The sequence below is a fragment of the Danio rerio genome, chromosome 16 (assembly GCF_052040795.2).
Source record: "Danio rerio strain M-AB ecotype USA chromosome 16, GRCz13ab, whole genome shotgun sequence".
Classification (NCBI taxonomy): domain Eukaryota; kingdom Metazoa; phylum Chordata; class Actinopteri; order Cypriniformes; family Danionidae; genus Danio; species Danio rerio.
The window spans coordinates 31524753-31550690 of NC_141036.1; the positions used below are offsets into that span (position 1 = coordinate 31524753).

General features: G+C 39.2%; 1 protein-coding gene across 5 annotated transcripts; it reads left to right on the top strand.

The window, feature by feature from the left end:
- The first annotated feature begins 1127 nt into the window (after positions 1 to 1127).
- On the top strand, positions 1128 to 9493 carry LOC147840306 (uncharacterized). 5 transcript variants are annotated; one of them, XM_087287137.1, is made up of 4 exons: positions 1128 to 1308; positions 1514 to 1632; positions 2847 to 3276; positions 3423 to 9493. In XM_087287137.1, exons 3-4 carry the CDS (start codon positions 3230 to 3232, stop codon positions 7594 to 7596), a joined length of 4221 nt encoding a protein of 1406 aa, XP_087143263.1. In that variant the 5' UTR covers positions 1128 to 1308; positions 1514 to 1632; positions 2847 to 3229; the 3' UTR covers positions 7597 to 9493. The 5 variants fall into 5 exon arrangements, 4 of the variants coding, with proteins under 4 accessions (XP_087143263.1, XP_087143264.1, XP_087143262.1 ...); XM_087287138.1 differs by having other exon boundaries at positions 2847 to 2973; XR_015511502.1 differs by having other exon boundaries at positions 1514 to 8146; positions 8352 to 9493.
- The last annotated feature ends 16445 nt before the right edge of the window (positions 9494 to 25938 follow it).

A 25938-nucleotide genomic window follows, 5' to 3' on the forward strand; every position in this document is an offset into this window, starting at 1 on the left:
TGCAGTTTGATTCGGATCTTTAGAGGCTTCTTGATTCACAACTCGTTTGAATCAACAAATCAGTAGGCGCGTACCTGAAGTGATACAATATCGCGAGATGGATTCAAATGCACACGGAGCTGTCTGTTGTTCTCGCGATGTTTTGATGTCACACTGATCGGTTTGTTGAAGACGAATCGATTCAACTCTCCGTCCTCCATTCCCAGATTTTCCTGTTCACGGCAGTACAAGGACGGCAGCGCGAGGTAAATAAAACAAGTATTTTTATGACGTTATGTACATAGAAGTGTTTGTTTAGGTTTTTGTTTATATCTGATGTTTGTACCTATTTTTAACAATTACACCCTTTTCACAACACTGTTATGACGCGTTTAACGATCATCAGGATCTAAAATCCTTGAGTTTTTTATATGATTTTTTTATAAAATAACATTTATTTGTATTTACGTATGCATTATATAATATGATTACATGTGCGAGGTGTTTCAAACAGTGTCTATGGTCATGAGTAAATTAGAAGTTATTCTCTCTTCTTGCTGGCGTTATCAGTTTCACACTATTTTTTTATTTTTCTAATTGTCGAGACAACACCATCGTAAAGTTTTCATTTTATTTGAGCAAAGAAGATTGTAAAAAAATGTGTTGTACTTTCCCATTCACTGTGCTGAAATGTAAAAAGGGTCCATAACAGTACATCAACCATATTATGTTATCTTTCACTTTATTTAGGACTAATGATGGGTTATGACATGTACTTTAATCAAAAACTAACCTTAGGGGTAGTTAACCCAAACGTTACATTTACTTACCATTTAATGAGTGACACAGAATTTAAATATGTACACTGAACTGCAAATAATCTTTACTTCAAAGTCTATACTGCCTGCACATATATTTAAGCCTTTTCCCCTCTGCGCTTGTAAATAACCCCAAGTTATTTAAGTTAGGTTTCAGTGTTAATTATTTATGCTGCTTTTAATTACTTCTCTATTTCTTTAAAAATTGTTGTGTTTTTGTTATTTATTTGAACTCCGCTTTGCACTAAGTTATTTAGCCTATAGAGACCCTTATTTTGACGCGCGGCTTGCCGGAAGTGGTCAGGTGCGTGAGCGCGCGCAGATCACGGAAGCAGGGAGATCGGAGAAGCGCGCCTAGCACGAGGGAGAGAGCGATCGCTTGTACAGAGAAATGCACGGAGCTAAAGTTACATTTAAGGACTGATTTAAGAGAGATTTAATGCATATTTGAGTTTGTTTTTTGTTCTGTTCATCTTCATTGTTTGAACACCTGGTTGGAAGGGAGAACAAGGTAGATGAGGACATTTTTTATACATATTGCTAAAATTTGATGCATCTGTTGGCTTGCTAATAATTTAAATTGCTATTTTATCGTAAAATTAGTCATATATTTGCAGATACTTAATAATATTGTCACTAAGTTTATTGTTTTGTCTTATTATGTGAACTATTATTCATTACATCTTTTCTATTTGTGTTTATTCATCTGTTCTTAGCTCTTACGGTGTTGTACAGTCTTTAAGGACGGCAAATGCAACAATAAAGGCACAAAGGAGGACAGTGCAACATCAGTGCATGAGTCTAATCCTTTTATTTCTCCAACCGGGCTGTTACAGTAAGAGCTTACACCCACTGACATTATTTGCTGATGTAAATGATGACGGATCACGGTTCCAATTTGTGCACTCCTGCAAAAGTAAACGAACAAATTGATAATGTTCAAAACAAAGAAGTTGATGAAGAAATAGAAGTTCAATCTGAAGAATTAGACACAAATGTACGTCGCTCTACCCGTGAACGAACTCAGACAGACAGGATGCTTGCATATCAAAGGGAGGAGTCTCATAAAGCAGAAAGAAAGCTTATGCATGCATATGAAAAATGGAAGGCGGAGGCTCGGAAAGCAAGAAGTCAGTTGAAATTAGACATTTCTGAGAGTGAATTAGCAACACTCATAGACTCATTGGAAAAGGAAAAGGACAGTGTGATGAATGCATACATAAGGGTTAGAAGTAATGTAACTCCACCCACTGATATGAGAAGGAAAATTGATGCTTGTGATGCTGTTACAAAGGATATAGTAAAAATTGCATACGAGAGGATCTCAGGGGTAGATGGAGGCTTTGACAATGAAACCGTAAAGGGGCATTTACGTGAGCTGCTTGAACGAGACTACGCTCGCTCTGTTTATGGTTCTACTGTTTCACGCATCAGCTCCAAATCCAGTACACCTATTAGTCAACCTTCTCTGAATTCTATACTAATGGCTAAACGCATAGAGGCAGCAGCAGAGCTAGCAGCTAAGGAAGCAGAATATGCTACTGTAATAGAAGAAAGGGAGCAAAGAGAAAAATTACGACTTCTAGAAGAGAAGCAAAGAAAAGAACTTGAGGCTCAAAAAGGCGAGTTTGAAAGGCTCCAAGCGATGAAGGAGGTAAGAGCAGCTAGAGCAAGACTGGAGGTGTATGACAAGGAAGAAACTGTTGACACTGTTAATCAAGATGAAGGGCTGCAGCAACCTGTAAGCCCTCCCACGCATAAACCAGTATACTTATCCTCCGTTAATCCAACGCCTAACATTTCATCACAGAGTCCCAATGCTGATGTGTCTCAATTAGCGCAGGCTGTCCAAGATAGCATAACACTAAACAGACTTCCTATGCCAGAGCCCACAGTTTTCAGTGGCGACCCCATTCACTTCATAGAGTGGAAGGCTTCATTTCAATCACTCATTGATAAAAGACATATCTCTTCAGGAGACAAGTTATACTACCTGAAGAAGTACGTTACTGGGCCTGCTCTGAAAGTGCTAGAGGGTATCTTTTACAGAAATGATGAGGAGGCTTACAAGGACGCGTGGAAGAGGCTTCTAGATCGCTACGGACAGCCATTCATCATACAACGAGCATTCAGAGAGAAACTCGCATGCTGGCCCAAAATTCAATCCAAGGACTCGGTAGGACTTCGAAATTTCTCTGATTTCTTGAACTCATGTAAGGATGCAATGCCACATGTAAAGGGACTGGAAATATTAAATGATTGCGAAGAGAATAGGAAGCTTGTAAGCAAACTCCCTGATTGGGCGGCTGCCCGCTGGAATCGTCAAACCACACAAACGCTGAGTGAAGCACAAGATTTTCCAACTTTTCAAGAATTCGCCCATTTCATGTCTGTTGAAGCTGAAGTTGCCTGTAATCCAGTCACATCCTTTCATGCCCTTCATGTTTCAGAACCTAACAAAGAGAAAAATTATTTCAAGGTCAGTAAACCTAAAGCTAATGTCTTCCATACAAAGACTGTCACACAGCATGATAATTCAAAGCCCACTGGAAAGGTCAATAAGCCATGTCTGTTCTGTCAAAATGGTGAACATCAAATTCATGAATGTTCTAAATTCTCTGCAAGGTCTCTTGAAGAACGTAGACAGTTCGTAAAGGATACAAGATTGTGCTATGGATGTTTGAGGCTGGGTCACAGTGCCAAGGACTGCCGCTCCCGACATTGCTGCAACACCTGTAAGGGAAGACACCCTACCTGCCTACATGACGACAGCTTCAATAGAAAGGTGAGGTCTTCTTCTGCTCAGAGCCCAGAAAATGCCCATGAAGGAGTTGCGACCATGTCATTGAGTGTAGAATCTGGATGCACGCCTGTTAACACCTCTATGATTGTGCCAGTGTGGTTGTCCACACATAAAGACCCAGTTTCTGAGAAGCTCGTCTATGCTCTGTTAGACACACAAAGCGATTCAGTCTTTATTGAATGTGCAGTATGCAAAAGTCTTAAAGTTGACTCCTGTCCCGTGACGCTTAAACTCACTACTTTGGTTGGAAAGGACTCCTTGATGTCAAGTGAAAGGATTTCTGGTCTTCGAGTTAGAGGTTTCAATTCCTCACTGATTATAGATCTACCCCCTGCATACACCAAAGAATGCATTCCTGTGGATCGCGCACACATCCCTATAATGGAGACTGCAAGTCATTGGAAACATCTAGCCACTCTAGCAGACAAAATTCCCCCACTTCAAAATTGTGAGGTTGGACTATTGATAGGATACAATTGTTCCAGAGCGCTAGCGCCCCGAGAAGTAATTCTTGGAACGGAGAATGAACCATATGCTGTTCGCACGGACCTCGGATGGAGCATTATAGGTCCTTCCTTAACACATTTTGAGCCCCAAAGCAGTGCTGCCATGTGTCATAGAGTGTCTATCAAGGAAATACCTGCAGTAACTCCCACAGATGTGATAAAAGTGCTGGAATCTGATTTCAAGGATACAGAAGGGCACACTAAAGTGACGTCTCAGGAGGACATCATGTTTCTGAGAAAGCTGGAAGAGAATATCAGATTGAACAAGGATAGTCATCTGGAAATGCCCCTGCCATTCAGGAAAAGACCATATCTTCCAGATAACAAACCTCTTGCTGTCATAAGACTTCAACATTTGAAGAGGAGATTAATGAGGGATCAGGAGTACAGAGAGCATTATGTAACATTCATGGAGGAAGTAATAGAGAAGGGTAATGCAGAACAGGTGTTTGAGGAAGGACGAGAAGGAGAAAGATGGTACATACCACATCACGGAGTGTACCACTCGAAAAAGCCAGGGAAATTGCGTATAGTTTTTGACTGTTCAGCCAGATACAAGGGAACTAGCTTGAACGACCATCTTCTAACTGGTCCAGATCTGATGAACAGCTTAACTGGCATCCTTTTGAGGTTCAGACAGTACCCTGTAGCCCTAATGTGTGACGTGGAGAAAATGTTCCACCAATTTCATGTAGACCATGCGGATCGTGATTATTTACGATTTCTATGGTGGAGAAATGGAGATTTCAATTCACAGCCTCAAACCTTCCGCATGACAGTGCATTTGTTTGGAGCCTCATCGTCCCCTGGATGCGCTAACTATGGGCTGAAGCATCTTGCAAGAGAAGGTGAACGTCTGTATCCTCTGGGCTCGCAATTTATTATGCAAGATTTCTACATGGATGATGGAGTTTCCAGCATTGAAAGCACAGAGAAGGCCATCAAATTGGCTGAAGAAGCTCGTCAGCTTTGTGCACTGGGAAGCTTAAGGCTTCACAAGTTTGTGTCTAATGACAAGGAAGTCTTGAAGACAATACCACCCTCAGAGTGTGCGGTGGATGTTACAGCTGTCGATCTTGCTCTCACTGATCAGCCTTTGGAAAGAGCTTTGGGCATTTACTGGAGTCTGGAACAAGACAATTTTAAATTCCGTATCACTGTTAAGGACCAACCAGCAACCCGTAGAGGGATACTGTCTATAGTGGCATCATTGTTTGATCCCTTAGGCTTTCTTGCCCCCTTTGTACTTAAAGTAAAGACCATTCTGCAAGAAATGTGCCGAAGTGGTATGGGTTGGGATGATAACTTACCCGCTGATCTACAATCAGCATGGGAACACTGGAAGGCAGATCTAGTTAATCTAGAAAAGATTGAAGTGCCTCGTTGTATTGTGCCTTCTGGCTTTGGGAGAATCATAAGGAGAGAGATTCACCACTTCTCAGACGCCAGCATGAGTGGATATGGTCAGTGCTCATATCTCAGACTCGAGAACGAGCAAGGTGACATCAGTTGTTCGTTGCTCATGGCAAAATCTAGAGTGGCCCCACTCAAGATCACAACAATTCCTCGGCTAGAATTGGCTGCCGCAGTGGTGTCAGTTGCAGTGAATGACATGTTGAAGGAGGAAATGAACCTGGCAGATGCAGAAGCGTTCTTCTGGACTGACTCACAAGTGGTGTTAGGCTACATAAACAACGAAGCTCGCCGTTTCCACACGTTTGTGGCAAATAGAGTACAAAGGATTCACCGCACCACAACTCCTCAACAGTGGCGGTACATTTGCTCAGATGAAAATCCAGCCGATTACGCATCGCGTGGTCTAAGTGTTAACAATCTTGTCACTTCCAACTGGTTTAGAGGACCTAAAGTTTTATGGGAAAAGCAAATACCACCACCTATGGAAATCAGCAAGCAGCTTCCAATTGGCGACCCTGAAGTCAAGAAGGTTCAGTCACTCAACACGCAAACTGTACAGTATTCATGTTTGTCAGACCGTCTCACCAAGTTGTCCTCATGGTCCAAAGCTATCCAAGCTGTTGCACGTTTAATACGTCGTGTCAGGAAAGACAAGTCACATAATCACAGTACATTGGCGGAACGGAACGATGCACAGTGTATCATAATCAAGGACTTACAGAAGCAGACATATGCAGAGGAGATAACTTTACTCCGTAAGGGCAAACAACTACCTCGCAGCAACAGACTATACAATCTTGACACCTTTGTTGACCAAGATGGATTGCTGAAGGTGGGAGGGAGACTTTGTGAGGCATCTATCCCTAATGCTATCAAGTATCCAGTGATACTTCCGAAGGAGCACCAACTTACAAAACTCCTGATTGCTGATTGTCATGAGAAGATGGCTCATCAAGGAAAGGGAATGACTATAAATGAAATCAGATCAAGAGGATTCTGGATTACGGGAGTTAACAGGACTGTAGCTTCCTTTGTACGACAATGTGTGAGATGTCGCAAGTTACGTGGACCTACGGAAGAGCAAAAAATGGCTAACTTACCCTCAGAGCGCATAGAGCCATCCCCTCCATTCACATACAGCGGGATGGATGTTTTCGGTCCATTCATCACCTGCAAAGGTCGCAAGTCAAACAAGAGGTATGGACTTCTCTTTACCTGTTTCTGTTGCAGAGCCATCCATATTGAGATGCTGGATGACATGTCCACAGATGCCTTTATCAATGGCCTGCGTTGTTTCATCGCTATCAGAGGAGCAGTCCATCAAATAAGGTGTGATCAAGGCAGTAATTTCATTGGAGCCAGGAATGAGCTCACCAAAGCTATGGAGGAGATTGACACCAACCGTCTGGTAACATTCTTAGCGGAAAAACAGTGCGACTTTGTTTTTAATGCACCTCATTCAAGCCACACTGGCGGAGTTTGGGAAAGACAGATTAGAACTGTCAGAAGTGTTCTTCGCTCCACCCTGTCACAGTCATCTGGAAGGCTCGATGACTCTTCTCTGCGAACGTTCTTTTACGAGGCCATGTCCATTGTAAACAGTCGTCCGCTCACGGTTGATAGTCTAACTGACCCAAGTAGCCCTGAACCTCTAACCCCTAATCACCTCCTCACTCTAAAACCTACTCAAGCCCTACCACCTCCTGGCAAATTTGTCAGGGAAGATGTGTATGCCCGTAAGAGATGGCGGCATGTCCAATACTTAGCAGAACAATTCTGGGGACGTTGGCATAAGGAGTATGTGTCTAACATCACAACAAGACAGTGCTGGCATACACCAAGAAGGAACATGCAAGTAGGAGATATTGTCTTGGAGAAGGCAGTGGATCTGCCCAGGAATGAGTGGCGCTTGGCAAGGATTATTGAGGCAGTCACTGACAAGGACGGATTGGTGAGAAGAGTGAAAATACAGTTCGGAGATAGAAATCTGGGGAAGGATGGCAAACGTCCACATAAACCATCTGTGGTGGAACGTCCAGTGCAGAAGCTGGTCCTGCTGATGGAGGCAGCCTGAACATACTGACATATCCTTTGAGTAAACAGTTCATAGTAATATATGTTTTAGTGTTGTTTACATCTAGTCTTAAATGGTTATAGTAGTAGTAATTATAATTCATTTAAAATCATTCGTGATTAAAAGGTTAAAATTCATAATCACTCATGATTGGTGGGAGTGTAAATAACCCCAAGTTATTTAAGTTAGGTTTCAGTGTTAATTATTTATGCTGCTTTTAATTACTTCTCTATTTCTTTAAAAATTGTTGTGTTTTTGTTATTTATTTGAACTCCGCTTTGCACTAAGTTATTTAGCCTATAGAGACCCTTATTTTGACGCGCGGCTTGCCGGAAGTGGTCAGGTGCGTGAGCGCGCGCAGATCACGGAAGCAGGGAGATCGGAGAAGCGCGCCTAGCACGAGGGAGAGAGCGATCGCTTGTACAGAGAAATGCACGGAGCTAAAGTTACATTTAAGGACTGATTTAAGAGAGATTTAATGCATATTTGAGTTTGTTTTTTGTTCTGTTCATCTTCATTGTTTGAACACCTGGTTGGAAGGGAGAACAAGGTAGATGAGGACATTTTTTATACATATTGCTAAAATTTGATGCATCTGTTGGCTTGCTAATAATTTAAATTGCTATTTTATCGTAAAATTAGTCATATATTTGCAGATACTTAATAATATTGTCACTAAGTTTATTGTTTTGTCTTATTATGTGAACTATTATTCATTACATCTTTTCTATTTGTGTTTATTCATCTGTTCTTAGCTCTTACGGTGTTGTACAGTCTTTAAGGACGGCAAATGCAACAATAAAGGCACAAAGGAGGACAGTGCAACATCAGTGCATGAGTCTAATCCTTTTATTTCTCCAACCGGGCTGTTACAGCGCTTTAATTATTATCACTATAAATGATCACAATCTCCCATATGATCTGATCATAGTACTTTTGTTTGATAGTAATGTATAGTGTCTGTATGGTATCTGTAAATGTTTAGTGTGTGAAATTGTTGGACAACCACTACACACACATTAAACAGGAAAATAAACATGTCTATAGCTTACTAAAAGCCTTTCTGTCTGTTCATATATTTTATATAAATGCAGAGCAGCAAGACCCATGGGATTTCATCAGCCACTCACCATCAGAGTCCTCAGTGGAAGCTGAGAAGAGCAGAAGAGGAAGCCAAGCAAGAGATGCCAGAAAAAAAGGGGGAAGGAAATAATGTGTTATTTTGCTGTTTGAGTATAGGCAGGCGCAGTGGGTAGCACAATCGCCTCACAGCAAGAAGGTCGCTGGTTCGAGCCTCGGCTGGGTCAGTTGGCATTTCTGTGTGGAGTTTGCATGTTCTCCCCATGTTAGCGTGGGTTTCCTCCGGGTGCTCCCACAAGTCCAAAAATATGTGGTGACATTGGGTAAGGTAAAATTGTCCGTAGTGTATGTGTGTGAATGAGTATGTATGGATGTTTCCCAGTGATGGGTTGCAGCTGGGTGGCAACACGGTGGCACAGTAGGTAGTGCTGTTTCCTCACATCAAGAAGGTTTCTGCATGGAGTTCTCCCTGCGTTCGCGTGGGTTTCCTCCGGGTGCTCCGGTGTCCCTCACAGTCTAAAGGCATGCGGTACAGGTGAATTGGGTAGACTAAATTGTCCGTAGTGAATGCGTGTGAGTGGGTGTGTATGGATGTTTCCCAGAGATGGGTTGCAGCTGGAAGGGCATCCACTGCGTAAAACATATGCTGGATAAGATGGTGGTTCATTCCACTGTGGCGACCCCAGATTAACAAAAGGACAAAGCCGAAGAGAAAATGAATGAGTATAGGCAATGATAGACAAGACAATGTTTGATTAATATGAAGTCTTTTAAAATGCTTATTTATTAAAATAAAGGTTACAAAGTAAAGAAGAAATGTATTGTGTGTTTGTATATTTATTTCACTGCCTTGAAGATTTTACATTGTAAACTTAAGGAAACAAGGGGGGAACAAATGTTGTATTTACCCTTTAACTACAGGTAACAAGAGAGGAACAAAGCTTCACTTTAATTTACAACCCTCAAATGTGGTATTTACCCTGTAAGTACAGGTAACAAGGAGGTAACAAGAGAGGAACAAAGCTTCACTTTAATTTACAACCCTCAAATGTGGTATTTACCCTGTAAGTACAGGTAACAAGGAGGTAACAAGGGAGGAACAAAGCTTCACTTTAATTTACAACCCTCAAATGTGGTATTTACCCTGTAAGTACAGGTAACAAGGAGGTAACAAGGGAGGAACAAAGCTTCACTTTAATTTACAACCCTCAAATGTGGTATTTACCCTGTAAGTACAGGGAACAAGGAGGTAACAAGGGAGGAACAAAGCTTCACTTTAATTTACAACCCTCAAATGTGGTATTTACCCTGTAAGTACAGGTAACAAGGAGGTAACAAGGGAGGAACAAAGCTTCACTTTAATTTACAACCCTCAAATGTGGTATTTACCCTGTAAGTACAGGGAACAAGGAGGGAACAAATACTGTATTTACCCTTTAACTACAGGGAACAAAGAGGGAAGAAGCTGAACTTTAACATACTAGTGTATACTTGAACACTAAGAACAGAGTAAACTACAGTAGCAGTTTTTATTGATTAAAGACCAAATTACTAGATTTTTCTATAAAGCATCAGCTATACATTTACTGAAATGCAACAGTTAGCCCCCCTGTGCAACAGCAGTAAAGATGCGAGCCTGTTTTAATCTGCATTGAACCCTGACGGTAGGCCTATGTCATGCAAAGTTATTTGTTGATAGTGAGTTATGGAGACATTGATGGCTTTGGTGAGATCGACGAGTAAACATAAGGTAAGTAGTGTATGGAAATATATTTTATATTGAATTGCAGATTTAAAATACATACAGTATACAATAAGGGTTCATAATTTCACAGGTTGTAAACCTTTTATTCATTAAACACCCCATATAAAACCCAAGCACTGAATAAGAGTACTAATGTACTCACGCAGGTGCATATACAGTACATTTGCAGATAGCAATAGGTTGTCACCATCCTTGCATAATTCTTTATATGTATACAATACTTGAAGAAATGTACATCGTAAACTTAATATACTTCTTTGCGTGATGGATATCTTATTGTTACTCCCCTTTTACGCAAACATTATGGTTTGTTCATTTGCAATTTAAAGAAAAGTACACCGTTATTTCACTGTACTTACGCGGTACCTTTTATGCTAAATATCTGGTTGTTACCCCCTTATTACCCGAGCATTACAGTTTGTTCCCTTATACTTACGTAAACGTTATTTATACTTACACTATAGGTACAGAAAAGTACACCGTTATTTCACTGTACTTACGCGGTAATTTTGTGATGAACATCTGGTTGTTACCCCCTTTTTACCCAAGCATTACGGTTTGTTCCCTTATACCTACACATACGTTCATTATACTTACACAGTACGTACAGAAAAGTACACTGTAATTTCACTGTACTTACGCGGTACTTTGCGGGTTGTAAAAGAAAGCGTTACCCTGTTGATTTGGCATGTCTGCTAATCCATATCTCGATCGCTTTTGCAAATGTATCCCTCTCACTGTCGGTCCATTTTAGAAAAATCTCTGTGCTTTCCTCAACATATTAACACAATGTTTCAAATAGCTAGAATAGGGCTGGGCGATATGGCAAAAATGCAATCCCATATTGTACAATAACGATATTCGATAACAGTTATTAATGCTTCCAGAGTTAAAAGAGTATCCCAACAATGACTAAAACCACAAAAATGAGAGGGTCCATTAAATGGCATAACATATTTTCAGCCAATACATTTTTGGTGGCCGAAAATTCAGTGCATCTCTAACATCAATACACTTTAAGATTGCTGCACATTTCCTCTGTGTGATTGGCTCTTAGATCAATTTAGAGTAAAAAAGCCCAGAGTTTCATTGTTATTGACATTTTTATTGTGATTCGATATAATATTGATTATCTGCCAAGCCGTAGCTATGTTAACGTTAATAATTGTCTTAACACACACAAAAAACGTCTTTTGTACAGGGACAAACATGCTATCAGTTGTTTGTGGATCACCATCTTTTGGGAAATAATCATAGGAGTAATTGAAATTGATAGTGTTTACAAGGAGCACTTTAGATGCCATTTACAATATTTCAGAACTGGTTAAGTGTAACTATAAAATAAAGTGCTTTTGTAAAATTAGTGTGTTCAGTCAAAAGTGTTCAGTCTAAAGTCTGAAACTGTGGTAGACTACAGTGTGCCATCATGTAATGTTTCTGTCTAACGTGACATGCCAACAGCCACATTTGGTTGTGTTGCATATTTGTGCTGACTGTATACACAAAACTTCAGATTGTTAACCTTTTTAGCACACTAGCACACTGTTGCTTAAACTACATCTGGAACAAGGCAAAAGTTAACATGGTAAATGTCGGTTGTGAGTCTAAATGCTGCTGGTTTTGTTTTAAAAAAAACAAAAAAACAAATGTTCATTTATGATCAGTGCTCAGAGCCATCAAATCTTTTTTATGGAAGGTCTCAGCTCTTTCCTTATTTTCAGAATTTCATGTTGGGCTTGACAATGTGATTTTATTAAGCTCGCTTGCTGTAAACTCTTACTCGCACCTCGGTGAGTCATTAAAATCTTATAACCTTCATCAGTCTCGAGGGAATCTGAGTGATAGCACGTCATCCAACAACACAATTAACCATTAGAGATCAGTAATGAGCCAATTAGCAGTTACACACTGTTTAAGAGCCATCAGCGTGTGCTTAATTCACACCTCTGGAACTTGTTAAAGTTGTGTTTTTCATCCAGTTGCCTGTAATTCCTTCTTTCCCATTCTCCACTTACTCATGTTGGCTGAAGACAGCACTGTTATCGCATTCCTCTGCTTTGAACAATTAAATTTTATTTCTTCAAAAAGTGAAAATGTTAAAAACAATGTGAATATTCAACAATGTGATTTGTGAGATCACTCCATGTTTGCTCAGTCTAATCCAGTGTTGAGTCTTCACTTAAAGAATATTCCCTAATGACCTTGTTATCCTGAATGATGCTTCAGTTGCAATGAAACGCTTCTGTACACATTCACAAAACACACCCTACATTAATATCATTACCCTAAAAACTCTGGGGATAGACAAGTTAAAAGTAAGAAAAATAAAACGTATTTTAAACATAAATGATACAAAGTTTTTTCCCCTCCATATCCAATTGGAAAAGTAATTAGCAAAAATAAAAACTTTTCTGGCTTTGGGGTATACAACTACAGATATTTGTATAAATAAACATATGTTCATCTTTATAAACAAAGAAATTGGAATACACACTTGTTAATTATATAATTAAATGATCATAAAATAACTCTACACCATTTTAAGGATATTTAGATATGTTAAGATATTTTTATTCCACTTTATTTAAGAATGGATTAGGGATGAGTCAACAGTTATGAATGCAATTACAGAAATTAATTGCAAATGTAATTAAACAGTCAGCGGGTTTAACTGACAAAGAACAGCTGTATTAGTATACGTGCGTAATGTTGTTTTTGCGTTATAAAGTTTATTTAAGCTTTAACGCAATAATATATATATTTTTTTATCAAATTACCTTTCTGTGTCATGTTTTTTTATATCCGTTTCACCAGCACTCTTAATTATTGATGATACAAGCGCGCGATTAGACGATCTTTATTAAACGGATAAAACACGTTCTCTACCTCCCATGTTCATCTCTACAGTTTTTTTTTTTGGAGAAAACACGTATTTGGGATATCTGGCTATCATTCTCCCCTTTAGGACCCAGCGGAGACATGTATTTAGCCATATTTATAAAATTAATAATAGTAATAGTAGCAATAGTAACACCAGAATGAAACAATAACATTTAATCAAAATAACCCAATGTATTGGGTTTAATTATATAACCTAATGCACTAGATTGAAATAACCTATAGTTGGCAAGGTGCTATAATAATCTATAGTTGGGTTATATGTTGCGGTATTTTTAACCCAATTTTAACAGAGTAGTAAAATGTATTACAGTAGTAAAATAAAGTATTTACAACTTACAAATTTACAACTCTTTGTTAGTCTAATGAATGCTACAGCAAGCAGCATATAAAACAGCAAACTGAAAAACTGTAATAAATACTGTAGTAAACTTTACTTTTTACTATGGCAAACTATGGAGTATTCCTGTGTAATATACCCTATAATTGTAGAAAACTACAGTATTGGCCAATATTACTGCAGGTGTAGTGTTACCATCAGCAAAACAGTAGGCTACTCTTTTAATTCAAGTATACGTTTTGCTAGGCCTATTGTATGGTTCAAAAACGCAGTATTAACCTATTTACTAAAACATACTGTATTTTTTATACATGCACATATTTTTAAAAGGTAATGTGTGAGAAAAAACATATAGGCCTAGGCTAAGTGCATTGTAGCACCAAATGATACTTTTAAATGCAAGTAGTACTACATAGTACTGTGGGGATGTTTGCAACATAGACAGTTGCAACAAGACTTATTCCACCATTCAGGAATTAGCTAGAGTGGTGATATTCATACTACATATTCTCAGTTAGAGCCTCCTTCAATCTGAGACAAATCAGCCATATGTGACCATTTTTTCAGGATAAAACAAATTTTTAGATTAAAAAGTACTTTTTGTAATGTTGAGAAAATTTCTCATACTGTTTAATTTGTACTTGTGAAACATTATTCATTTGTTAAAATTTAAATCACTGTTTTCTTAGCTTTAAATAAGTAAAGCTATCAAGCAATAAAGCTATTGTATATTCTCAGAATTTACCGTTTAAACAGAGTTTAGGACAGTTGCAACATACTCAGGCCAGTAGCCAGCCTGGTTAAAGGAGTTGTTCTTTTTTCTTAAAAAGTGGACCTTTTTGCAGTTATACACCTCATTTTTAAATAAATCTCAATTATGAGATTTAACAGTATTTTAGTCACATTTTAAGCACTATTTTAAGTTGAATTATCTTGTCAGATGGTTATCATAACCACACTTTTTCATTAATTTATTCATTTTCTTTTCGGCTTAGTCCCTTTACTAATCTGGCCACACCGGAATGAATCACCAACTTATCCAGCACATGTTTTCGCAGCGGATGCCCTTCCAGCTGCAACCAATCACTAGGAAACACACATACACTATGGACAATTTATCTTAACCAATTCACCTGTATTGTCTTTGGACTGTGGGAAACCGGAACACCCAGAGGAAATCCACAAGGGGAGGACATGGGGAGGAGAACATGCAAACTCCACACAGAAAAGCCAATTGACCCAGCCGAGGCATGAACCAGTAACCTTCTTGCTGTGAGGCAACAGACACAGCACTACCGTTCTGCGCCACCAAGTTGCCACCGTACTTTTTGATGTACCAAATATTCCTAATATTTGCTGAAAAGTTTGAATAAAGAAATGTGAAATAAAATTTATTTTCAAAACACAAATTTATTACATCATATATCATTAGAAAAAAGTTTTAAATTAAAAACTGTAGCCTATTGTAATTTATTAGGCAAATAACAAACTGGCCAGCATCAATAGCCAAAATAGTATTATTTTGCAATTCATTTTAATTAGCAAATTCATTTTAACATGGACTGCTTTTGGTGCTTCTCAGTTTTTATTCCTCATTTGTTTTTAAGAATAAGGTCCAAGATTTAGAGTAAATGTCACCTGTAAAATGTTTTCTAAAAACAATACATTAGAAAAAGATGACGTCATTTACTGTATGTTTTCTTGCACAGCTGAATGTTAGACTTAGGAAAAATAATTGTTAGTATTGGCCAAAACTGATTATCTTAAGTCACAACAGCCAACAGAGGATTCCACTTGGTCTTAAAGCCTTTTTCCATGGGTTATTTTCACTATTAATGATAGCGGTCAAAATAGGACAAATGAGCTCATGTTTGGGACAAATTCTGGACCTTTGTCAGTGAGGGGAGGGTCTTCCGTACCAAACTACCCGAACCCTCCTGGCTATGAGCCTGATACTTTTGCAACTTTCCCCATGACAAAATACATTTAAAAGCCTGCCATATTATTTATTGTTTTAATTTTATTGTATCACAGTTTCAATGTAATTTAATTTGAGAAAATCAATTATTTGATTAATTAGTTCATTTCAAAGTTCAAAGAAGTAGTTTATTAAAGCTTCAGTCTACATTTTTCAGAAAAAAAAATTTGTTCAGTTTTTAGGCCTAATAATTGGTTGTTGATTGTTCTTTTTACAGTTCTTTTAATATTAAATTGCCAATTTATCACATTTAACAATTTAACCGATTTACATTTAGTCTGTTTACATTTTTTTAAATAAAATTCTACCTGATGTTTTAGATTTTTTATTAATACATTTTAATGAATGTAGCAACTGTCTCTGTGGGTTGTTGCAACCATCCCCCTGCTCAGGGTTGGTTGCAGTGTTTGACTTTGTTCAAGTTTAAATTGTGCATATATTATCATATGTACACATAATATAGCAATGTGAGTGGGTGTCCAATAGATGTGGGTTCATTATATTAAAATTTTGGGTTTCAAAAACTGTGTCTGAGAAACTGAAGGAAATGCGTGTTGCAACTTTCTCCACTCTCCCCTATATTCGTCAATCTAGACTCATTATAACTTCTGAAAGACAGTTTTCTCATACAGAAGTTTGATTCATCTTCTAAAACAGATGCCCGATTACAACATCAACGCTCCACAATATCATTATCTCGACAACTGACTCTCTCCCTCCCAAGCCAGCAGCTCCGCTCACCCTGTTGACTCTTAATTAAATCCTTGGCACGCATTTTCCTTTACCTCTCCATTCTCGCACAATGAAGTGTTGTCTTACTCGCGAGCTGATAGCTTTTAAGGGTGGTTGCTTTTATTGCGGGGCCGCGCTGTGGGTTTATCAGAGCGGTCTGTGAATAAACGGCTCACCCTCGTGCCCTCGCCGTAATTCCGCCGCTTCCATTAGCCGCTGTATTGATAACGCTCATTAGCATATTTATGGTGATGGCGGGAACGTTATTGTTTGTGTTGGTTATTAATCTTCCCTCTGAGCAACTGCTGTGACAGCTCAATCTATTCTGCCATCGCGACACGAACCCGCGGTTGAACGGTGCTTTTGTTTGAGGGTAAATAGGCGGTGTCGAGGGGCGCGGGGGACGCCGGACGGGAGGCTGATTGACGCGACCCTTCCTCAGGTGAGCGCTGATCTCCAGCTGGGCCGAGGACTCGCTGGCATCACTGTCACTCTTGGCAACCGCTGCCAGCTTCGCACGACTGGTTCTCGTGATTATAACAGAACACAAGTTCACCGAATTAAAATACTGTAAATGTTTACAGAAAGACACTTACTTGAGTGGATGGCATCAGGAGTGCTTGTGTGTTGGGCAAAATCTGATTTAGGTTGGGCTTTTGTTGTCTCTGAGGGGAGTTGTTTTTGTGCCTGAGGAGGGTAGAATGGGGGAGCTGAGCTTCTAATCGGGGGTCCCAGGTGACTGGTGAATATGCAGGGTGTCACTGCTTCTGTTTGAGTGACAGCTCGCTGATTAAGGGCCAACTGAGGGCTGGAAAGCAGCCAGGATCACTGAGGGCAACGAGTATCTCCATCACACATTCTCTCTCAAAACACACACACACACACAGGAAAAATCCCGCCCATAGTGTGCTTAAAGTGCAATGCTTCAGGGGTTTATCAATGTCATTGCAATTGTAATACACCAACCTCTCTTATTAACTTGGCTAAAACTTGGCCCAAATAGGGTCCATTTTTGGCCCTTGTCTGGAGGTCAGACTTAGTCCTGTCATGTACTGTAATTCACTGCGGCATGTGGGCCAAGCAAAACCTGATTGTGTGGGCCAGAGCTGGGCTGGAGACATTTTGCTATGTGGGTACTCCTTGACAGTGTCTTGCTTTCACAACCGGCAAATGTTCTCTATTAGTAGGCTCTGTTTGGCCATAGGTGAATCTGGCGAATTGTGATCAATCAGTCTAAGATCACCTGAACAAAGTAGTCTCAAGCCACCATTTGTGGGGAAAAAAGCAAACTGACCCAATGAAAATTAGCAGTGTTTGTTTTGGTAAACCCTGTTTGTTTTGGAAATCACTGCTTAACTTGGAGAATACACTGTGAAACCAATGAAATCTTACAGCAGTTTGGAACTTTTAGATTTAGTGGCTCATCCATATGAATTTGTACACTCTCATTCATATTTTAGAGTGATTTGCTCATTCCCCATTAAGGGTTGAGTTTAGGGGTAGATTTTGGAGCAACATCTCAAATACTGTTTTTGTACTAATAAAATCATACATATCCTTATGAATTAAACTTTTTTCCTTACAACACATAAAAGCAGTTACGTTTCCTTGTGAGATTGAGTTGGAAATACATACTGGCAGCTAGCTCTCAGCAATTCTCACATGGTCACCCCCAAGCTAAGCAGAACTGTGCCTGGTCAGTACCTGGATGAGAGACCACATGCAAAAGCTAGGTGTCTGTCAGAAATGGTGTTAGTGAGAACAGCATGGGGTGCTCAACCTGTGGTCTGTGTGGATCGTAATGCCCCAATATGTCAATGGGGACTCTGTACTTTTGAATGAGATGTTAAATTGAGGTCTTGACTCTCTGAGGTCATTAAAAATCCTAGGATGTCCTTTGAAAAAGAGTAGGGGTTTAAAGGTGCAGTAGGTGATCTGCCAAGATGCTAACCGCTTAGTATATTATCTTTGGACAGCAGGGAGAGACTGTGTTTTAAAGCCACGCCTCCTGAAATCGGGAACGCGCACACCGAGACATGACAGCAGACAACCCACTATAGTTCATGACATTAGTCAGTTAGAAATGTAGTTAGTGTTTGGCAGGAGGCGTGCAGGAATTTCACTTACTACTAAGCCATGCTTAGATGCTATGTCAAAGCGAATGTTCAGAGCAGCATGGTATACTGTATAAGGAGGCTGTCATTGTTAAAAAATGAACCAATGTGAATATAATAGCAACTTCAGCTCAGTAAAGCAGGCTAGGCGAAATAGCACAATTTACTGATGTTTTGTTGTTAAACTGAATATGAATCTACATTATCGATGCTGTAAAAGGTCCCTTATGAAACGGAAAATAGTCACATCAATCTTTCACCAGGAGATTTCAGTGGCTGAACAACACATCTGTGCATATAACCCATTCATAACACAACACAATCTACATCAGCTTTGAGGGACTAAAACCGTATTAAAACAGAACATTACCTGCACAACAGAAATACTTCAGCCATGCTGTCGTCCTTCCTCCAGCGTGCAAAAGTAACTCAAATATTGATTCAGGATTTTAACAAGTTTTGATTCAGCATTTGATTTTACCGCGACTGTGACTGTCTTGTGTGCAATTGTGGTGAACATGCGGCGTTCATGCAGGCCGGCACACGCTAATGATGGACAGAGATGTGCAGAAGTCCAAATCTACATTCGCTGACAGACAGTATGAGCTACTCCTCGGAATTATTTGAGATGTTGGCCCGCCAATATTTAATTGGATAAACATTTTTTAGTTTTATGCCTTACACAGAATATAAAAATACATTCATTCATTAATTGTTTTGTCTGCGTAGTCCCTCTATTAATCCGGGGTCGCCACAGCGGAATGAACCACCAACTTATCCAGCAAGTTTTTACGCAGCGGATGCCCTTTAGCCGCAGCCTATCTCTGAGAAACATCCGCACACACATTCACACTCATACACTACGGACAATTTAACCTACCTAATTCAAATGTACCGCATGTCTTTGGACTGTGGGCGAAAATGGAGCACCCGGAGGAAACCCACACGAATGCAGGGAGGACATGCAAACTCCACACAGAAACGCCAACTGAGCCGAGGCTCAAACATGCCACCCAGCGACCTTCTTGCTGTGAGGCGACAGCACTACCTACTGCGCCACTGCTTCGCCTATAAAAATACATATAAAAAAATGTAGATAATTTATTTTAATCATTCCTACTGGAATGTGAAGATTTCAAACAGCACAACAAAAAATGTTTCTGAAGACAATCACCTACTGCACCTTTAACTCCGGCATTCTGGCCAAATTTGCCCATGGCCTCTGTCTGTCATGGCCTCCATCCATATATCATTATTGGCATCATCACTCTCTACTCTCCACCAATCAGCTGGTGTGTGGTGTGCAGTCTGGTGCAGTATGGCTGCCTTCGCATCTTCCAGGTGGATGTTGCACACTGGTGGTGGATGAGGATATTCCCCCCTTAAAAATGTGTAAAACACTTTGAGTGTCTAGAAAAGCACTATATAAATGTAAGGAATTATGATTACTGAAATTTGAGAAACAAAGAGCTGTTATCTGTCAATGCTAGAATGACTGACATGAGTGCATTCCCAACACCTGGACTGGTGTACTCTGGCCAATGACATGAGTTTACCCGCAGGTGACAAATGTAGAATTATTGTCAAACTAAACCAAGATAAAATTGCTCACATGGTAAATTTAAATCCCTCATTTAAGATAAATTGAATATCTACAGGTATGAAAATATCCTGACATAAACTGAATCATCTCCCGTGATAGATCTCTTTTTGGATAAACATGTTGAGGCAGCAAAATTAACTAACAAGAATGTTGTGACAGGTGGTCCAGGTAGGCCCTGTCCATCTGCAAATGTGACCCAGGCTCATTTCGTATGCTTACACAGGTCCACATTTCTAGGGACAGCCAAATACATAACCTTGAGTAAGTCTGCTTGCAGTTTTTGGTTTTGCAAATCCGCAACAGGCCACTGTGTATGCTTTTTGATGATCACAAATTCCTTTTGCGCCCTCTTCTCACTTAAAAACACAAGAAGCCCATTATACGCTTCAGTCGAACAGGCCAGCTTGCTGTCGACTAAATGACCCACCCACTCCATTCCGTAAACCCAACCAATAGTGTTTTTAGAAGCAATCTAGAAAAAGAATGTAGTTTTGCTTTGTTTTACCTGGTTTTGGGAACCATTCTTCGCCAAACTCGAACCCAGTCATTGCTGTCAACTCCGGTCCATGTTCCAAGCTATCAGTGTATGAGGCGACCTACTGAGACAACTGGTAATACCGGAAAAGCCATCCACACAGAGATATGTGGTCAGCAGTAGTGCGAAAATGAACAGAAGCTGACGTGCCATCATACCACCCTGTATCATTCGTTTCAAAGATGAAATGCAGTCAGACGTACCTCTGGTTACATTATTTGTGCTATCCAGAAATCTAGACAGGGGTACGTATCGACAATGAGCCTGTGTTTGGATCAAAAAACTGTCACTGATGAGTGCTAGTTATTGGTGACCACACATCGGCAATTGAACATAAATACATAGTCAGCACCGCCTCATGCAGCGCTTACACTGAAAACAGTTTGAACACACAGCCTTACTGTTCACACAAAACATGGTGTTACATTTCATTGTGCTGCTTTCCAATTGCTCTTCTACGTGCTATTATAATGACTGTGCTCAAGACCTTTGGGCGGGTCTTGTGTCTCGGATTGTACATTCTTTTCAGTTAATTAATTGATGTATATTTAGATTTCTATCATGGCTGGTTCTTTATTGATGAACCATGAATTTGCAAGTACAGCTGCAAATTCCTCCATCAATGTCAGCTGATACGTGCAGTACAGTTTAATCAAAATCGCCCGAGGCATAAATTATTAATCTGTTAGGCAGTCATACTGAAAGTGTTTTCTTCCTTAATTCTTTTTAAAAATTTGCATTCCTAAATGATGCTATCAAAACCAGGAGGACCAACAGCTCTGCACATTTTTATCATGGCTGTTTCTCAGTATGCATTCTTCAGAGGTCTTGCATCCTCATGTTCTCGTGTAATGTCATCATCAACCTCCAAAATTCAACTGCAAAACTCAAAACCGCACGAACGGAGGACGCATGAAAGTTCCCGGATGTGTTCTTAATATCAAGGATGAGTGGATGCAGTCTTGAGTGCAAAATTCGCTCGAGAAAGTCATTGCGGCTGAATAAAGGGGAAGTTCATGTCTGTTTATTACTAAAGTTCAGAGATATAACGTATTTATCTCAGAAGTTTTATTAAATTTTACGGTGGAAGTAAACATTAACGTGCAAATCTTTATAAAGGCATAAACACATTTAGGATGATTATTTGCTGAAATTCATATTAAATCTTTTTAATTTGTATTGTGTAAAGTGTATTTGTAAGGCCTTTGTGCATGTTATTTATATTGAAAAGGTGAAAAACTATAAATTGTTGGATGAATGCGGTGATGTTTAAATAAGTTAAAAACACGTGTAGGTCACATGAGCATCAGGAAGAACGCAGCATCTCATTTCTCAGAGTACGTGTTTCGTGTTCTGGTGGTCTCCCAAATTCGTTCTTCTGAGGGAACCTGTCTCCACGAGAATGCAAGTCAGTTCTCTACATACATGGAATTAAGAAACAGCCCATGGCTGCGTCCCAAACTGCCTACTACTCAGTGGGTGCTGCATTTGAATTTAAACTTACTACTCGGCCGTTAGATAGGTACGTTCTATACAGTATGAATGCGAAAAGTATGAGTTGAATTAGGACGTACTACATCCGCCATTTTGTCATGGTCGCGTGACTTACCTGCGTCAGTTGCGTTGCTTCACTCAAAATTCATGAATTCTCTCGCGGGGCATCATGGGATAGCGCAGCGTGCATGGGATGCGCACTTTAGAATCTCACAGGAAGTCATTCGGGTACTTCTCGCATACTGGTTTTCGAATTCTATGAATTCGGACATACTACAGTATACGGCTTCCATACTAATTTTACCGTTCTATATAGTATGGAAGTTTGCAGTTTCAGACGCAGCCCATGTCTCCAAAACCAAACTCGCCTGATTCATGTCATCAGCTCATTAGCAGAGTGCTAAAGACATATAATGGTTGTGACAGACCATAGATATATACATTAGATGTTGCCTACCCTGTTGTTGTCTATTGAAAGGAATCAATAGAGCTGCCATTTTGGAACAGGGTAGCGCTCCTTTGAAATGAATGCGGGACCCAGGTACAGTGAAGGACTGGCCATCCAAAGCCAGAGATATACACATATGCACATATATCTGTGATCGGGAGTTTTCCTGGATGTTGCAATTTTTCTCACCTCCTCTCCTGCTTTCACTTCTCATACTGACAGAGGAAACAATTCGTTTGTGAATGAATTTCTGTTATGAATGACTCGTTCACTAGCCGACAATAGTACAAGTTTCTGTCACTGCAGCATTTCGTTGTCATATTTCTTTTGCATTGTTTGATTTTATTCAACAAAATTAGCATAAGACGAGTTATGATTTAGTGTGAGTTGTAGCTACTTTGCCTTAAGGTCAATGCAGTTAGTTGTATTATCATCAATAACGTTACCTGTTTAGCACAAAAGTTCATAACATACAAAAATGTAAAAACTAAACCTTACCTATGTAATGTTTTGCCTTTGTGCTTTGTTTTCTTTGTTTGCTCATTACTACACCCGTAGACAGCGCTAAAGTTCCGCATCTTCAAGTAATAACACTGTCTTGACTAGTGCGGTTGAATGACACTTGTCCTGGGGGCACTGTACCAATATGGCGACGCTATTGACGCATGCTCAGGGTCCCTATGCGATATCTAGTGTATATATCTATGGTGACAGACAAAGGAGACATCTGGACCTCCAGGAACGTGGTTGAGAAACACAGACTGACATCATTAAAATGGAAACTGGTCATAGTTTAACATGATTCTTGTCAACAACACAAGTATCAGTCAAAATTGTAAAATCTGACACAATGACTATTGCAAAGGCATGTTGTGCGCAAGATAAAGGTGTGGTATAAATTTGAGGACATCCAGTCAAAATCCAATCATTCCAATAGGAATGAGTAAATTATGAAATTGAATTAGTAGGAATTCATCATCCTGATAAAAAAGTGCTTTATACATCTGAACATGAAAGACAGGGCTGTGAAACGTTGATGAAATTTTGTCTGCCATTGCTTCCAACCCTCCCTCTAAACCTTAATTTTAGAGAGTACACAGCAATAGCAAGTCTTTAACAGCTTGGGAATCACATTTCCTATCCTAAGCTTCCTGTATGGGGCCGTTGACTATTATAAATTTGACTGGTAACGTTTCTTTATCTACGGCGATAAATAACAGCTTTTATTGAGGCTATCATTTTGCTCATAACTTGCCATAGAGATGTTATTGATTGCTATTTTAAAAAACGGAGAAAGATTTTTTATTTGCTTTATACCCCAAATGTAAATCAAAGCCCACCCCTCACAGTGCACCAATAATCCGCACCAGATATATGCTAATGTGCTGGAATATTTTATTGAAGCCGTAAAATTTGAAATCATAATTTGCAAGCGTTTCATATAAGAAAACACTAAAAGACAGGCTATGAATACAAATGGTTGTAAACTAATATGTCATACAGAACAGTCAAGAGATATTCCTGTTTGTGTGCATCCATTGAGGGAGATATTCTTACTATTTCCTTTTGTTAAGCTGTTTTTTAACAGTACCACTGGTCACTAAATATTCAACTGGAAATCACTGTTGTGCCTTAGACTTTAACTTTAAACCCAACGTTTATCACAGTTGATATGAATGAATAAGCATCTCTTTCAACACCATCTCAAATCCATTTTGGAGAAAATCTATTGCTCATTTATAATTGTAACTCAATATGAAGCCCAATCTGTCTCGTTCATTGTATTCTCAAGTACAATCCTGATGAAAACTATTAATTACAGTTCACATCTGCACTTAAAAATCGAAACTTTCCTCCATTCTCCAACTGAATGGCCATAAGCAAAGATTTTTAGCTCTAACACAGCGAGAAGGTTGCGCATACTGACCTTGTTATTGTGCATCCTTGATTTACACGTTTGCTGGCCCATAACCCCTCTTTTTATGTATGATTAAAACCCAATCAGTGCATGGCTAAAAATAAGGTCCTCATCTTTAACGCATCGAGTGTTAATGAGGAAACGCAACAAAAACTGCTCCCAAACTGCCAACAAAACGGATGTGACGCTAGTGAGGCAATATATCTGACCGTCTGAGATACAAAATTAAAGCCTATTTAAAAACACCCCCCCCTCCCCCACTTATTAATTTAGTATGCAAGCCCAAGTGCATTCACCTCTAAGGTTATCGCAGATATTCAGATTCATATTCAGAGTGGACGGACGTATAAAGCGGTTCTCAGGGGGCAAAAAGCCTGCTAAACAACCATTTTTTCAGACATAAGAGAGCCTTAAATGACTTACAGAGTTGGAAAATAGTTCATTTTTTTTGCAGAGCATTAGTTCTGATATCGAAAAAAGAAAATAAATGAATGAATAAAATAAACATCAGGTGAACCATATTTGTGTGAGTTTCCTCAATGTGCTCTGGTTTCCCCCACAGTCCAAAGACATACACTATAGGTGAATTGGGAAGGTTAAATTGTCTGTAGTGTATGTGTGTGAATGAGTGTGTATGAATGTTTCCTATTGTTGGGTTGCAACTGGAAGGGCATCCGCTGCGTAAAACATATGCTGGATTAGTTGGCGGTTCACTACGCTGTGGTGACCCCAGGTCAATAAAGGTACTAAGCCAAAAAAAAAAACTGAATAAATAAATGATTCTTGTGAAACCTGGATATGCAGTATATGGGTTAGTGTAAATTTAAAAATGGGATCACTAGTCATGGAAACAATTCGAATTAATATTGTAATTTTTTTCAACGTACATGTACCTATGAACATGCAGGTATTCGAGTTACTGACTTATTGGAAATTATATTAATCTGAAAAAATACATCTTGGTCCAATTATGCCTATGAAAAAGTATAAACTATCAATAAATTATATGAAGAGTTCAGATGCAGAAACCTTTAAGTGCTGTCTGAAATTTCCATTGAAAATTATATATTTTTTGCCTCCTTTGTTTATATTGAGTTTTTTTCATTGTAAAGACCATAAAAATGACTTATTCTTTGCCATAAAAGTGCTTACTGCACCTACACACAGGAGCCTGATAAAAATGCTCATTTTAGAAGATGAAATATAGAGGTTTTTGCATCTCTTCATATATAAACTATAACTATATATCTTAATTAGATGTCAACATCTGAACTACTTTAATGTGTCTGCATTATGATCTGAGTGCCAGGAATTAAAGGAAACCAAACTTAAAGGAAATTAAAAAATGAAATGCATTAAAGGAAAAGTGAATTAAAGGCCGCTGAAATGACCACTAGTTCAAATGACAAATAATAAAAAATGATATACACACAGATT